Source organism: Panthera uncia, chromosome D1, assembly GCF_023721935.1.
Source record: "Panthera uncia isolate 11264 chromosome D1, Puncia_PCG_1.0, whole genome shotgun sequence".
NCBI lineage: Eukaryota > Metazoa > Chordata > Mammalia > Carnivora > Felidae > Panthera > Panthera uncia.
This window is the reverse complement of record NC_064808.1, coordinates 110,784,340-110,800,623: the sequence shown is the minus strand read 5'-3', so window position 1 is coordinate 110,800,623 and position 16,284 is coordinate 110,784,340. Positions and strand designations below refer to the sequence as shown.

The window sequence follows — 16,284 nt, the reverse complement described above, 5'->3', positions numbered from 1 at the left end:
TATCCACGTCAGAAACCAACACACAAGTCTGACTAATGCTGTAGTGCTGAAGCTGCCTGCTCTGGCTTTTCCTATAAACAGACCCTGTGAGCGAATCTGGGAATCTCAGGCAGAAAGGGTGCTGGGCCAGCAGTTCTAAGGAAAATGTACTCATAATATTAAAAGTTAACATAACATTCCTGGTTTAGATTTCTAAGTGGAAAAGGAAAAACTTCTAATGTTTATAATAAAATATTAGTATGAGGTGCATTATATTTGATAAAGGATAAAAATGAACATTCATTATATCTAATCCCCTTACACAAAATTGAATGTTTTCAAAGTTTCATCTTGAACTAGAATCTTATCTTGCTTGTTTTCAGTAGGAAATACCACTCCTATATAAAAGTAACAGACACTCTCAATGAAAAGTCTAATAATAACCATAACTACCTGAAATTTATTAAACATCTCCTATGTGCCAAGCACTGTGTTACATACTTTACACTCACACACACACAGACACTAGCACATAGGCGGTTAGTTTACTAAGATAAAGGCAATGTCCAAATGACTGTTCTTATTTTAAATCCAATGCTCTAAGTTGGAATGTAATTTATTTCTTGTAGTTCTGTGATATAAGGTAAATATCAATTACATTGGAAAAGAAGTAGTGAAAAATCACACTCTTCTTTTTTTTTTTTTTTAAATGTTTTTTTTTTAATGTTTATTTATTTTTGAGACAGAGAGAGACAGAGCATGAACGGGGGAGGGGCAGAGAGAGAGGGAGATACAGAATCGGAAGCAGGCTCCAGGCTCTGAGCCATCAGCCCAGAGCCTGACGCGGGGCTCGAACTCACGAACGTGAGATCGTGACCTGAGCTGAAGTCGGACGCTCAACCGACTGAGCCACCCAGGCGCCCCCACACTCTTCTTTATCCAAGGCTTATATTACCCTCGGTGATGTAATTCACACGGTAAGCCCTCATCCCTATTTCTCCGGGGTGCTGTATTTTCTAGTATTTGGTGGGCATCTTCGCCTGAAAATCCCCAGGGCACTTCAAAGGCAACTACAACCCAGACTTAGTCATCAGCTTCTCATTCTCCAGGCACCAATTGTGATCGTCCCTCCGTTCTCTCCCTCTCAGAGAAGTGCAGCACCACGGAGTGGTCCAGGGTGGAGTCCACATCTCTCCCTCCATGGGCACAGTGCACCACCAACTCCCCGAGGCCTGAGTCCCCACCCTCACCCTGCTGTCAGGGAGCCTGTGGTGGGCTCTCAGCCTCCATACTCACCGTCCTCTGGCTAAGATGTGACAGAGCCATCACCAATGCTGAAAGCCACCCTCAGCCATCTTGCCTCACTGTCTGCCATCACCCATGCCCTCAAAGGCACCTGCCGAACTCCTTACATTTCAAGGGTGCCTGGTGCACCCTAAGGCCCTAGCTTCACATGCAATGTTTCCACACCTTGTAGCGTCCGTACTCCCCCAAAACCTTCTGCCCAGCTAACACTACCTCATCTCCAAAGTCTTAGATGGAAGGTACCGTCCAGGGAGGGCTTCTCTGCCCTTTCCACAACCCACCCCATTCTAGACTTAGATGTCCAGTCTGTGTACATTCACAGTACCCTAATCGTGCCTCAATTACAGTATTTGTCTCAGTGGTTTTCATTATTGATTTACTTATTGACCTGACCCCCACACTTAACTCTCCTGGCTGCAAGGACTGGGTCACATTCAGCTGACCTAATGAAGGCACCACTTGCCTATTTAATCTATTCATTCGTAAAATCCGATTGAAATACCTTTCTCGTTTGCATTATGTTTAAGGGCAAGCCATGTGTACAATTGATTCTGATGACAAATAGTGTATTAGTTAAGACTGCTTTCCCTCTGCCTCACCTGTCATTGGGAGATCTAAAGGAAATTACTCAATCCTCACCTGAACATTGTAAATAGATGCTGGTATCATGTTACAGATTACAAAACCGCGGTGCAGGGAGAGTGTGTGAGATCAGGTATGTGAAGGGTTTTGAACAGTTCTTGGTATATAATAAATGTTCAATAAATGTGAATGACTATTAGCTTTGGTTCCCATTACATCTCAACATAAAATCATGCAGTCGTTGTGAAATCTGAAGTCCTAGCTCTCCCAAAACATGAATGGGAGTACTTCGTCCCTGGCAGGATTCAATTAATACTATCTTATTGTTTCCTCCTGGGTTTTTCTTGGAAACTTAAAAAGCACATGGCATGTGACAAAGCTGTGCCCCAATAATGAACCCGAGATAATTGTGTTTTAAAAACAGAAAATGATGCACTGTATCGTGCGGAATGTATTTGCATAGCTGATGTGTGAAGGAATCAGTGTCATTCAAAGTGCTAAGCGGTAAAAAAAAAAAAAAAGAACAAAACAAAGATGACACAATATCGGTCTTTACCTATTACCCAGGATATAATGAGCATCTCCATCCATGAGAAGCAGGACGTTTTCATCCTGAACAGCTGTTTTGCATTATCTGTGCTGGTTTCATTGGGAAGGAGTTTGGTGCCTTCAAATCTGTCAGCAGCATTCATCACTAGCAGCCCCAGAAAAATGGTGAAGGAAGCAGCGTGTGCCACAAACTTCATGAACGGTCCGCGCATAATCTTCCCCATCTGCCACAGTGCACAGCAAAAGAAAATCTTAACTTTGTTTTGTACACTTTGCAAAACACACACACGTGTGCACAAGAATAAATGTCTGGATACTGCAATATTCTCCTAAGAAGGTTACGTATATTTATATAATTGATGAAAGAACAGCAACTCTTTATGCTGTGCTAAAATTTTGGTCACATCCCTCATCCATATATGCTGCTAATTCTGGATTTATGTTTAAATAAATTAACTTTTGTGTTAAATGATACTTAAGTTCTAAAAATATTATATAACTCTGACAAATAGTATTTTACAACAAAAGGCAGGGCATGGTATCATCATCATTCATAAAAAGCAAACTACTTGGGGCGCCTGGGTGGCTCAGTTGGTTAGACATCCGACTTCAGCTCAGGTCATGATCCCTCAGTTCACGGGTTCAAGGCCCGCGTCGGGCTCTGTGCCGACAGCTCGGAGCCTGGGGCCTGCTTGCGATTCTGTCTCCCTCTTTCTCTGCCCCTCCCCTGCTCATGCTCTGTCTCTCTCATTCTCAAAAATAAACAAACATCAAAAAAAATTTTTTTAAGCCAACTACCTTACTAGGTACAAAGTGCTGAGGAGGCAGCAGTGAAACTACTGAACTGAATCTACTTTGCCTGGACCTTGGTCGACGTTGGCCTTGCTCGCTGCCCTTGTGTGTTTCACGGACACGCAAGCAATGCGGGTGTTGTGTGAACAATTCCAAGGAGAGAAATCCCCACTGAGGACAGGGCAGCAGGGCGGTTCCCATTATACATTTGGAACAATATCCTGGAAAGACACTGGACTGAAAATCCAAAATTTTCACGTCAGGTTCCAGTTTCATTCCCTCATTAGCTGAGTGGCAATGAGTAAATTTCCTAAATTATGTAAAAATCAGACTCTCTGTGTGAACTATGGAGGCAGTGAAAGCTCTTGTGCTTCTACAGGCCCGGATTAGTTTCCATCTGAGACGCACAAATCCCCCTCGCTGCAGCAGAAGGATGCTTCGCGTCCGAGATGTGTCTCAGGGGCTCTGCGCACCCCCTAAGATGGTAACCGCCACCCAGGAGGTATGGACAGGACCCTTCTTTAGGAGAGGGTTCATAACTTCCAACAGCCTTTCAAGCGAACTTATTATTCCAGAAAAAATGTGTAAGTTGATAAACACCACCAACACTTAGCCAGCACTTGTTTGTGCCAAGTACTGTTTTCAGGGCTTTACTCTGTGAACTCACGTCACCATGACAATGGTTCTAAGAGCAGGTGCCCCTAAAATGCCACTGTTGTTGATGAAGAGGCTGACAAAAGTCCAGACACTGGCCTAAAAGTCACACAGCTCATACGTGGTGGAGCTGGAGCCTGAGAGCAGTTCTTGTTTCTGAGTTAATGCCTCTATATGGTTTACAACACAATTTCATATTTTTTCATTGAGGTACATAAATATGTCACTTCTTCTAGAAAAAAAGAAGCTCCTTCTAATATTGAAAAAAGTAAATAGTACAATGGAAGGAATATAATGTTCTCTGTTCCTACAGACTTTACTTGTTTATGTGGTTTTCAAAACCATAAAAGTTAAAGCTGAAACAAATCATACAGTTTAGTCCCTTCTCTCTTGGTATTTAGGATCTTATGTCAGAATATCAGAATGCATGTGCACACAAGTATTTATCTCACTGTATCTAGATGGAGCTAGCTAGCTAGCTAGCTTGAAGCCAATGGATCCAGAGAATCAGCTATATTTAGATATACTGCAGAGCCAATCCAAAGTTACTTTGTAAAACTCTGCTGTAGTAATGTCTAAAAATCCTACTTTCATAAGAATACTCATTAGATTGAATCAAACAGTGTGTTTTTTTAAGATCCTGTTTAAGTAGAACTCTCAAATAATTGAGTAAGTGTAAAGCAAAAACAAATGGGTAACACAGTAGGTTTGATTTTCTTTTGCCCACTGTCCTTAACTATGTTTCTGTACAAATATGAACTGTTACAGAGGTTGGGGATAAAAATGGAGTTGAGAATAAGCAGGTTGGATCGCTCTGGGACATGAGGTGAACTGTCCTGGACAGTGTCCTATCCCTCAGGGCAGAGTGTGCGATTCCCCACTTCCACAGGGGTGTGGCCCTTATGTAATATTGGCTCCTTCTTGATTTTATTCAGAAGGGGGAGAAGAGACTCAAGCCAGGCATTTTCGCTGTTATGAAACATGCTGGTTTAAAGGGGAAAAAAGCAAACAAACAACAAGCAAACAAAAAGTTCATTGGCAGGAAACTAAAATGGTGTGTTCAGATATTTATCATACCCTCTAATTCTTATTACAGATCATTTAGAGTTTTGTTTCTCTTTTAACTAAGGGAGATTTTTGGCACCATTCAGTGGACTTTAAGAATTGAAGTGAGTTATCCATTTTAGTAAAATTTGTCATTTATACATTGTGGGATGTAAACAAATTTCTAATAAGGTTAAAGAAGGGCACTAATCAATTGAATAAGGTGAATAATTAATGCACCTGACAAATTTTTGAGGTTAAGCACTGAAAGAAATACTTGGCTTTAACTATTACATATTATACTTTTTTCAAGTATTTTTAATGACTAAATACCTAACTCCAAAAACCGATAGAAACAGAAAAGTTTGAAGATAGCTTAAGCTAAAATGGTTTGAAATCACAGCATGACCTATTTTTATTTTATTTTATTATTTTTTTAATGTTTACTTATTTTTGAGAGAGAGAGAGTGAGGGAGGGAGGAGCAGAGAGAGAAGGAGACACCGAATCCAAAGCAAGCTGCAGACTCTGAGCTGTCAGTCCCCTGATGCAGGGCTTGAACTCATGGACCATGAGATCACGACCTGAGACAAAGTCGGATGCTTAACTGACTGAGCCATCCAGGCACCCCTGACCTATTTTTATTGTAATGACCATAAAACATATTTGGGTTATGGTGTTAAAAGAAAATAAGTGAAGAAAAGAAAGTTTCTGAAAGAAGAAAGCAGACTTGAGGAAAGAAAACCCAAATTTAAACAGGAACAGACTCTGTCAAGGTGCACAGGCTTGCAATTAGATACCTTAATTTTCATGGATGTATTGGAAATTTTTTAGTATTTAAAATGATATTTTAAATAAAAGCATTAATTTTGAGCAATCTTCCCCCATAACCTGTGAATAATGTTTATGTTCATTGCTAAGGGAAAAATTGTGAAAATCGATTCTATCATAAAGCTTCAAAGGCTAAATAACAGGCAGTAAAATAGATTTTAGATATTAAAATAAAATACCTTGACATTGTCCTTATAATTTAATTATTTGCCTCAAGGTTCCTACACAAGGATGAAAAACAGATGCCAAGAAAGAAACATGACCAGGGAAGAAGAAAATAGTAAAGGAAATCAGGTTAATTAGGATTCAGTCAAAATCTAAGAAATTCTACAGACTGCCCCAAATAGTCTCCTGTCAGAACAGCAAGCATTCTGGAAGGCATCATGCTTCAGAACTCACTGGATATGGAGAAGGACAAATACTCAGTTTAGGAAGATATTGTAATTTTACTGAGCACAGGGTAATCAGTGAACAAAGATAATTCAGAACATCCCCACCCCCACATACTTCATTCAGCTCACATCTCTGAAGACTCAGGAAATGTACGTTAAAGAGAGAAGAGACAGTAAATGCATAGATGGAGCCCATGTGCCCATAAGGATGGGTCAGAGTTTTTGTTTCAAAGTGAAATCTGTCATTTCTGTGAAAAGGGAAGAAAAAGAAAACTGTACCTTTCTAGAAGAAAATCTATGCTACAAATTTCTAATTCTAGTAAATCTCACTATTTTCATCGTTTATGTTTTACTTATAAAAGCTCAGTTTTGGGGCCTTATCTTTTTAAAGGAAAAACAACGTATAATGATAGCTTTTACCCTCAGGAGAAAACGCCCAGTTTCCAGCAGGTTTCTATCATTGCCACCACAAAGAATAATGTTGTTCCCTCTCCGTAGAAAGCCTTGCACCTATAAACCACTTAGGAAGGTCCTAAGCTAAAGCATCAAGTATGTGACTATGTAATAAGAAGACAGTATGTTGGTAATGGGGATACATGTGTTTGCATCCATGAGTTACAAAGTTTGAAAATGAGTCAGGCCCACATTAAGAACAGCAGATATTGAAGTGGCATTTTCACAGAGCACACGGATGGTCCAGCTGACATTTCAGCCACATAGCTTTAGAATTATTTCAGTCTGACTTTCAGATTTGAAACCTAAACATTACAGAAATGTGGTTTCAAAAACATGGAAGAATAAGATTTTTGGCAATGCAATTCTGTGCCTGTTAACAGAATGATAGGTCCACATGTTTCGCACTTGTTCCATCACACTAAAGAAAGGCTGGATCCATCTGAACATATTTTCACCAAAGTCTGGGCACGTGGATTTTGCTGATAGGCTATCTTTGCTGTCCAGTTACGGATTACTCCATCCCTAAAATAAATATTCTTGACTGAACCAAGCATCACATTAGTATTTACATGATTATTCTTTATTTAGATTAAGATTTATCTGGTAATATGAGCTAAATAAATACAAAAAAAATAACTTTAATCTCAAACTTTGTCAAAGGAGGAATAAAAGACAAAAAATGTTTATCTTTTAGGATTATATTTGAAATATGTGCTCATTGCATACTATAACCTCAAAACATATATGAATTAGACATGCCTACAGAGAGGATGGAAACATAGTAACTAGGTTTTCTTTCTCAATTTAACAGTGGTGCTATTACAGGTTAATTTTCTACCCACTTTTCCCCTTATTTCCTATAGCAAATAGATGTCATTTTTGTAATATTAAAATCAATAATATTATTTAAACCCAACTCTGACATCTATGAAATTTTCATTTGGAAAACAGAATTTTCCTTGCTTAACTGGCTCTGATATATACAGCTTGACCTACTTGTAGGTGACGATAAGGTCCAGGCTTCACAGACATACCTTGCTGCATGGAGCAAACCAGTAAATGAGAGCCAGGAAGGGCAATCCGACAGCAACCGCCAGGACCACGAGAAACTTAACCGCCATGGTCTGCTGCCGCAGACCGGAGAGGTTCTCATACCATATGGACAGAAGCTGCTGTTGACAGTTTGGATGAGCTACAAACTAGCAGGGAAGTGACAAAACATTTAATAGCTTGATTAAAGAAAAGTTCACCAACTCTTGGATTCTAAATATTTTGTTCTGTGGTTTCCCATGAAAACTACTGTTAGAAATAAAGAGTAAACATAGAACATCTAGCTGACAAGCATCAAGCAAGGTGGCAGGAGGTTCTAACATGTATTATATAAATTCGAAGATTCCAATTTATCAAATTTTTCCTTTATAACTAATGGGATTCCCTTGAAAGTATAGAAAAAATTCTGAAATTTAATATTATAAAAAGATTCATAAATGCTTCACATAAGGACTTTTACATTTATATGTTATTTTCCATCTAGAAACAGTGATGTAAAGATCCTACTGGCCCAGGGGTGCCTGGGTGGCTCAACTGGTTAAGCATCAGACTCTTGATTTCAACTCAGATCATGATCCCAGAGTTGTGGGATCCAGCCCTGCATTCCTGCACTGGGCTCTGTACTGAGCATGGAGCCTGCTTGGGTTTCTCTCTTCCTCCCTCTGCCCCTCTCCTGCTGCTGTCTCTCTCTAAGGAGAAAGAAAGAAAGAAAGAAAGAAAGAAAGAAAGAAAGAAAGAAAGAAAGAAAGAAAGAAAGAAAAGGAAAGAGAGAAAGAAAGAAAGAGAGAAAGAAAGAAAGAAAGAAAGAAGGAAAGAAAGAAAGAGAGAGAAAGAAGGAAAGAGAGAAAGAAAGAAAGAAAGAAAGAAAGAAAGAAAGAAAAAGAAAGAGAAATCCTACAGGCCCAGATGTTTAAATACTTTCTTAAAACAGCATGCCATCTGTTCTGCACTGACCTACAATGCTAAACTTATTAACTCCCATTTGTATATGGGTCTGTTCCTGGACTGCCTATTCTATTCACTGATATATTTTTATTTCTGTGTCATAAATTCTTTCAATTAACAAAACTTAATAATTAAATTTTACTTGTTATTTTTCAGAATTTTTGAATTCTCACGTATTTATTTTCTACAAAGAACATATGGCAGGGGGCAACATTATTTAATCTACAAAAAGCAACAATGCAAAATAAAAATTGATAAAAAATGTTGAAAGGTTAAAAGAACTACAAATGCTTAAGGATGGCTCATCTCGAAGATCATTAAAACAAGAAACAATGTTTATCTTCTCAGAGTTGTAAGATTTAATAACACCTATTGTGAGTAGAAAAAATAAGCCCTCTCATACACCTCTGGCATGTATGTAAACTGGTGCACTGTTTTTAAAGAAAACTTAGCAAATGTTTTAAATTAACAAAAACCTGAAGAAAGTAATAAACACCCTTAAATAGTAAGCTGATTAAATGAAATAGTGATATAACAACACAGCCTTTGAAAAGATGAGATGGATGTTTATTTACTGAAATGTGAAGATGTACAAGATATGAATTTGTGGAGAGTAATATAATGGAGAGAAACTACTCTCCATTAAGAATTGAGAAGACAGGGGTGCCTGGGTGACTCAGTAGGTTGAACATCAGACTCTTGGTTTCGGCTCAGGTCATGATCTCATGGTTTGTGAGTGTGAGCCCCCACTTCAGGCTCCATGCTGATAGCAAGGAGCCTGCTTGAGATTCATTCTCTCTCTCTCTCTCTCCCTTTGTCTCTCTCTCTCTCTCTCTCTCTCCTTCTCCTCTTCTCTCTCAGCTCCTCTCTCTCTCTCTTTCTCTGGAAATAAATAAATAAACATTAAGAAAAAATAATTGGGAGGATCAAGGGAGCCTGGCTGGCTTAGTCAGTGGAACATGCAACTCTTAATTTTGGTGTTGTGAGTTCAAGCCCCACGGTGGGTATAGAGAGGTTGCCTAAAAGTAAAATCTTAAAAAAAAAAATTGGGAAGATAGAAAGGGCCATATCTATACTGTTTTATCCTTAAAAAGTATATTTTTAAAGATACGTAACCTAAGAAAGCAATCAAGAATGGGAGGTGCTGCACGAAGACGGAGACTGAAAATGCCCCACAGATACACATGGTGCAGGAGGAGATTCAAATGTTCTAAAGCAGGAACTGAGGGCACTGGTCCTGGATCAGAACACAACAGATGGGACCTGGAACAGAGTCTCAAACACTGATGTTCCTCTCAGACAACCAACGCCTTATCATCTGGACACACGAAGTCATTTCTATATCATTAGTTAAGTAAAGGAGAGTGGCTGGCAATCAGGGCATAAACACGTCCAGATGTCACAGACTTGTGTGGAGTGTAGGTTACATGACTCACAGCTAAGCACGTATGATTAGAGAAACTGCCTCATGCAACTAACTAAAAACCCAGCTCGAGCTGATTATGCCAACTCTTCAGCCTTATACAGCAGCAGTAACAATGGAAATAATGTAAATGGGGCTTCAGGCCTGGCCTTACTTTTTTTACTTCATATTTAATGGCAAGTTTCAAGCGGCTGAGATTTGGACGGCTGTGATCTCCCCCACCATGATACACTTCGATGTCCCCATTCAGAATGGCCTCCACTTCTTCGGTATTTCTGCACAGATCAAGGAGTCCAACAACAAAATCCTTGCACTGCATTGACAGTTTTTTGTAGTCATTCTGGGAAAGACAAAGCAAAACAAAAAACAATAATGGAGAAGTAGCACATTTACTAGGTGACGCAGTGGAATTTATCAGTCACTTGACAGTTGGGAGAGGAAACAAACAGAAAAATTAAATCTTTGTGTTTACTGTTCTTTTAATGTGCTTTAACTGCTGTTCTACTCAGTGATTTCTGAAGTATCTTAGCACCATAAAGATGTTCTTCATCTCCAAAGAAAGGAAATTTATCTAAAACATAAGCAAAGCTATTGAATAGTGTACTGTGCCCAAGTCACCTATAGGATCAGGAGAATATGAAGTAAGCAACTTTTCCCACAGCAGGATCCTACCACTTTGCATACATCATGTCTCATGTTCATGACTTCACCAGCAAGCACATCATGTACATTTGGTAGATCTTTGTAAGATCTTGTAAACTGTTGGTAAACTTGAGAAACACAGGACATTTGGAGAGATTCCAGAGAAGAGCAAACATATGTCATTTATCTATTTAATAAATTGTATTGAGAAACTTAGCGTACCAAAATCAGGGTCCAAGACAAGATCTAATATAAAGACTGAAAACCAGGATTCTTCTTTGGAGAAAAGAAAACTTAATGCAAATGCTTCTGTTGTAATTTATTGATGATGACCTAATATTACATTGGGAAGACTTAGGAAGTATAGATCATATTCAAACATAAAAAATTCACATCTTGAAAAGATGCTCTACATCACTGATGACCAGAAAAATGCAAATCAAAACCATAATGAGATACCACCTTACATCTGTCAGAGTGGCTAAAATCAAAAAGACATGTGTTGTCAAAGATGTAGAATAAGAAGAAGCCCCCATGCACTGTTAGCAGGAATATAAATGGTACAGATGTGGTGGAAAGCAGTATGGAGGCTCCTTAAAAAATTAAAAATAGAAATACCATAGGATCCAGTAATTTTATTACTGGATATTTACCCAAAGAATATGAAAACACTAATTCTAAAAGATACATGGACCCTGATGTTTGTTGCAGCATTATTTACAATGGCCAAGAAATGGAAGCAGTCTAAGTGCCCATTGATAGATGAATGGGTAAAGAAGATGTGGTGTGTGTGTTATGGAATATTACTCAGCCATAAAGAATGAGAACTTGCCATTTGTGACCACATTATGGTATTATGCTAAGTGAAATAAGTCAAATAGTGAAAGACAAAGGCCATATGATTTCACTTACATGTGGACTCAAAACAGACAAACAAAGCAGGAACAGACCCACAAAAAGACTGGTGGATGCCAGAGAGGAGAGGCATGTGGGGGATGGACAGAATGGGTGGAGGGGAGTGGGAGATAAAGAATTCTAGTTATGAAATGAATAAGTCAAGGGGATAAAAGGCATAGAGTCAGAAACACAATCAGTGATACTGGAATAGTGTTGTTAGGGGACAGATGGTGGCTATATACACTTGTGGTGAGCACAGCATGATGTCCAGGCATGTTGAATCACCATGTTGTGCACCTGAAACTGATGTGACACTATGTGTCAACTATATGTCAATTAAAAACACAACTCTGTCTTATGCATATATACACCAGGTATTAACATCTTCATTCAGGTCTTTCTAATACTTCCTCCCCCTTTTTTCTCTTACATTGAAATAAGGCCATTTATAGGTCAATGTTAATCAAGAAAACCTATCAGCTTGAGTGTGTTGCATGGCAAACGGATTATATTACCTAATTTAATCTTTTAGGTCATCTTGCTCAGTTTGGTTAAATAATGTGTCCAAGATCATGTAGTCACTAAGTGTCAAAATCAAACATTAAATCCAGCTGGTAGGCCCCAAACCCTCTGCCTTTAAGGACTATGCCACTTTGTCCCTTCTTTGTGGAAAGTTTTTCTATTTTGAAAAGTGGGAAGAAGTAGGAAGCACGTAGGGCAAATACTATTCCCATTTTCCACATCAAAAAACTAAGGTTCCCTGAGGTCACATAGCCTCAGTGGCAGAGTTTACTCTTAGAGTTATAGCTTTGCTAGTTATTTCCGCCATCCTGAAGCTGCTGGTGTGTTTAGAATGAAAATGTCCCCTGGGAGAATCAGGAGAGGAAGATGGTGGAGTCCAAGCAGCTCTGGATGTTAGGCAATAAGGAGGTATTTTAGGGAAGCCTATATGGGTGTGGGTACAGCACCTACCTGGGCTCCTCTCTGTTAATCCTGCCAAGTGACCTATTACAACTCAGTGACTTCTAAACAGGCCATGCTTTCCTAACTGTGGGTCCAAACAGACTCCATGAAGGCAAACTGATGAAACAAATTCTGCCTAACAGAGACTGGCTCATGCTCCTTCTAAACAGGTATCTAGTCGGATAGTATAAGGAAGTCACAAGGAAACAGCTTTATCCTTTCCATGAAACAGTCAATTAGGGTCACAGGGACAAATGTTAAGGTGTGCAAGTACATATGTTCCCCATGTCCACTGTCTATAGAGTGGTTAGGGGCTTGGGTTTTTCCACTCAAATACACCTGTAATCAAATCGCAGATCCTTCAGTTTTTAGCCATGTGATCTTAGATAAATTAAAATCATCCCATGAGGTAGGCGCTATTATTATTCCCATGTTACAAATGAGAAAACTGAGTGTTAGTTAGATTAAATAAGTGTTAAAGAAACTACACGTGCAGGGGCACCTGGGTGGCTCAGTTGGTTGAGTATCTTGGTTTCGGCTCAGGTCACGATCCCAGGCTGGTGAGACTGAGCCGCTGATAGCTGCAGAGCCTGCTTGGGATTCTGTCTCTCCCTTTCTCTCTGTCCCTCCTCTGCTCATGCTTGCTCTCTCTCAAAATAAATAAGTAAACATTAAAAAAAATAGCTTTAAGAAAAAAGATTGTCTCTCTCCCTCTCTCTCTGCCCCTCTCTGCCTCAAAAGAGAAAGAAAGAAAGAAGAGAAAGAAAAGGAAAGAAAAGAAAAAAGAAAAAAAAAGAAACCACACATGCAAAGTACTTCGCATGGTGCTGAGCATTTGGCAAGCATTCCATAAAACACATTTATTTTATTCTATATCATCAAAGGCAAGATCTGAAAACAGGCTGTTTCTTGACATTTGTAAGTATCCTTGCAGCTAAAGGCAAAATTTATCTTGCTCTGAAACATCTTTTCCCTCTTTCTCAGCCTCCTCAGATCCTATGCATTCTGCCCATACACAGCTGAAATGCCATGTACCTGTACCTTCCCTGAAAACTAATCTGAATTAAATGTTGCTTCCTCTGGATTCCACAGCACATCACTTACAGTCCATCTAGTAACCTCACTTCTCTCTATATCATATATATTTACGTGTGCATGTGTCTCTCAAGTCACCGTGACTTCCACCAGCTTATTCATCTTTCTGGCCTCAACAGCACTTCTCGCCATGCTGTGAACACAGACACAGTTCCAGAGGAAACAGAACGTGGCTGTAGAGTACAGCATGCCTGGACTCTGGTCCCAACTCTGCCAATTACCAGTTGTTGGTCTTGGGCTTTAAGTGACCTTTCTGTGCCTCCATTTCTTCATCTGAAAAGCAAGTAAGGTTCTCAAGGTTGTGATAAGAATTAGACATAAATGTAAAGTCTATAGAACATGTCTAAATGGTGGTGACCTCAAGTGTTACTACATATCATTGTAACAAAGAGCTTGTTGAAAAAAAAATACAAAATCACCTCCTGTCTGCAGTAGCTAGCACAATCCTAAGCACCTATGGAAGCTTATTAATACACCTTGACTGATGAGTGAAGAGTGCAGTCCTTAACGTTACAGACCTACCTTGAACTCCTTCTCAATGTTGGCCAGCACGGCCAGCTCATTGCTGAGTTCTAAAGCTGTCATGACTGGGTCTTCACTAGACAGTGACAGGTAAGCTGGACTTGCCAGGCCCTTGTAGGCATTAATCCTAGATCTGGAGTGACTAAAGGAGTCATGCTTCTGTTTCTGGCTGCACTCACTGCACTTGCAGAAATAGTCATGAGGCCGTTCAATCCGAGCACCCTTCCGCAAGAGGGTATGCACGATTTCATATTCCTGGCAGTGGGCGGCCAGAATGATTGGAGTCACATCATGAGAGAACCGTGTCCCATCTTCATCATAGGCATAAAAATCATCTTGCTGCAGTTCAGACTGGCTGGGGCTGGTGGCTAACCTCTTGCCTTCAGCAAAAGCTGGATGACTGAGAATAGCTTCCACAATCCGAACATAACCTTTACTAATAGCTAGAAGCAAAGCATCCCCAACACGAGAGAGGTTTTCTTTCTTGAGAAGAAGTTCTGTAATTTCCAGATGCTCGTTGGCCACGGCCAACTGCAGGGCATTCTGGCCCATGTAATCCACACAGTTAACATTGAGGGACAGACATTCTTCTAACATCTTCCTCACCACTGGGATGTTGCCATATTCAGCAGCATCTAAAAAACGTTCCTCCTCAATAGATAAGCTTGTTGAGCGATCGTTAAACATGTAAGCTGGTCCTCGGTTGGCTAACCTTCTCCCCTTCTCACGGAGAATCGTCTGCCGCCGGTGGGCCAGTCTGTTGTCGGTGTCCTGGCTATAAGGAAATAGAAAGATTGGGAACAAATCATATTAAGAGCATTTTAGTGAGCCAAATGACTTGCCATTCAACTAATGCAACCCTCAAGTCTATGAGATGTTGTCTCATCATCTCTAGACCAACTGTAATATAAATGAGAATGCATTTATTTGTTAATGGATTCCAAGAACTCCTTTAAGAAAGCCAAGCACTTTGCAGATTTTAACGTTTCCATTTGGAGTGGAGACTCTGGCAATTCCTATAATCTCTCTGTGCCATTGAAATAAGGATTAATATGAGTGTTTCAATCACAGATAGTATAAGAAAGACCCACAATCAGTCACCAATATTATATACAGTGTGAAAATATTAAAAAATAGAGAAAATAGTAAATCCATCCAACACATACTTACTGGTTGCCTCCTATGCCAGGGCCAGGGACTGTATAAGGCCCAGGAAAATCAATAGTGACAAAAGTAGAAACTTTTCTGCCCTTATAAATCTTATACTCTAATGGGAGAAACTGGGAACTAGAACATTGCCTTGTTATCAGTTGTCTGTCATGATAAACCTATAGCAGGGTTATGTAGCATAGCTTCCAGGAGAAAGTTAAAGGCTAAAAATGGAAGGATGAGTACAAGTCAAGTGAGGGTGTGCTTTAGGAGGGTGGGACAGAGGTTGGGTACAGGTAGAGCGCTTTCTCCAACGGAAGGGTCAACCAGACACTATAGCACAGATTTCATTAATAGGAACAGTTAAGACTTGGACTCTGCTAGGTGTTCTAAAAATCACTGGAAATGAGAACGTATGAGTAAGGCACAGGTGGGAAGGAACACTTCTGTGATGGAGATGGGTCAAAGAGATGGCCAGCCTTTAGTGCAGGCCTTCAGTCTGTGATAGGAGACAGTGATCCCTTCTCTAGTCAAATGCTACAATGGACATTTTCTTCCTTATTGATTTATAACTGTATGTCTTAAAGTTTACGGCTCAATCCTTATCACTGTCACTAACCACAGACTCAAAGGTACAATTCACTGCAGAACAGGGAAGGGCCATGTTAGGAGGGTGGGGGCTGAAAGGAAGGAAAAAGGTGTGGTTGGTGATAGATATGATAGATGTTTCCTCTCTTTGTAAGTGTTTCCTAGAGCCATCCCTCTGAAGACTGTCACAAATTTCCCAGTATGAAGACAACTTAAATTGGTCCAAAGACCCCATAAATGATCTTCCCCTCCAATGTGGCCTAAATATCTTTCTCTACGAGTCCTTAACCATCTTGATATCCAATATCCAGGTAGTGTTGTCTACGGTTGTGTGATTCCCAAAGAAATAGCAAGATGTCAGCCAACTCACAAATGATTATGATTCTCCAAGGAGCTTGAACAGTATGCTGCCATTTTAACCAATCATC

The 16,284-nt window shown here is 39.8% G+C and overlaps 1 protein-coding gene across 3 annotated transcripts in view; it reads right to left on the bottom strand.

Moving 5' to 3' along the window:
• TRPC6 (transient receptor potential cation channel subfamily C member 6) overlaps window positions 1-16,284 on the bottom strand; it is a 133,974-nt gene that overhangs the window by 24,262 nt on the left and 93,428 nt on the right. For 2 of the 3 annotated variants that reach the window (XM_049614458.1, XM_049614447.1), the window contains exons 2-5: window positions 14,120-14,894; window positions 10,155-10,340; window positions 7,617-7,781; window positions 2,423-2,639 (exon numbers count right to left, since the gene is read on the bottom strand). In XM_049614458.1, coding sequence (XP_049470415.1) covers window positions 2,423-2,639; window positions 7,617-7,781; window positions 10,155-10,340; window positions 14,120-14,894 — 1,343 coding nt within the window. The remainder of the gene's footprint in view (window positions 1-2,422; window positions 2,640-7,616; window positions 7,782-10,154; window positions 10,341-14,119; window positions 14,895-16,284) is intronic. The other variant, XM_049614454.1, reaches the window with a different exon arrangement.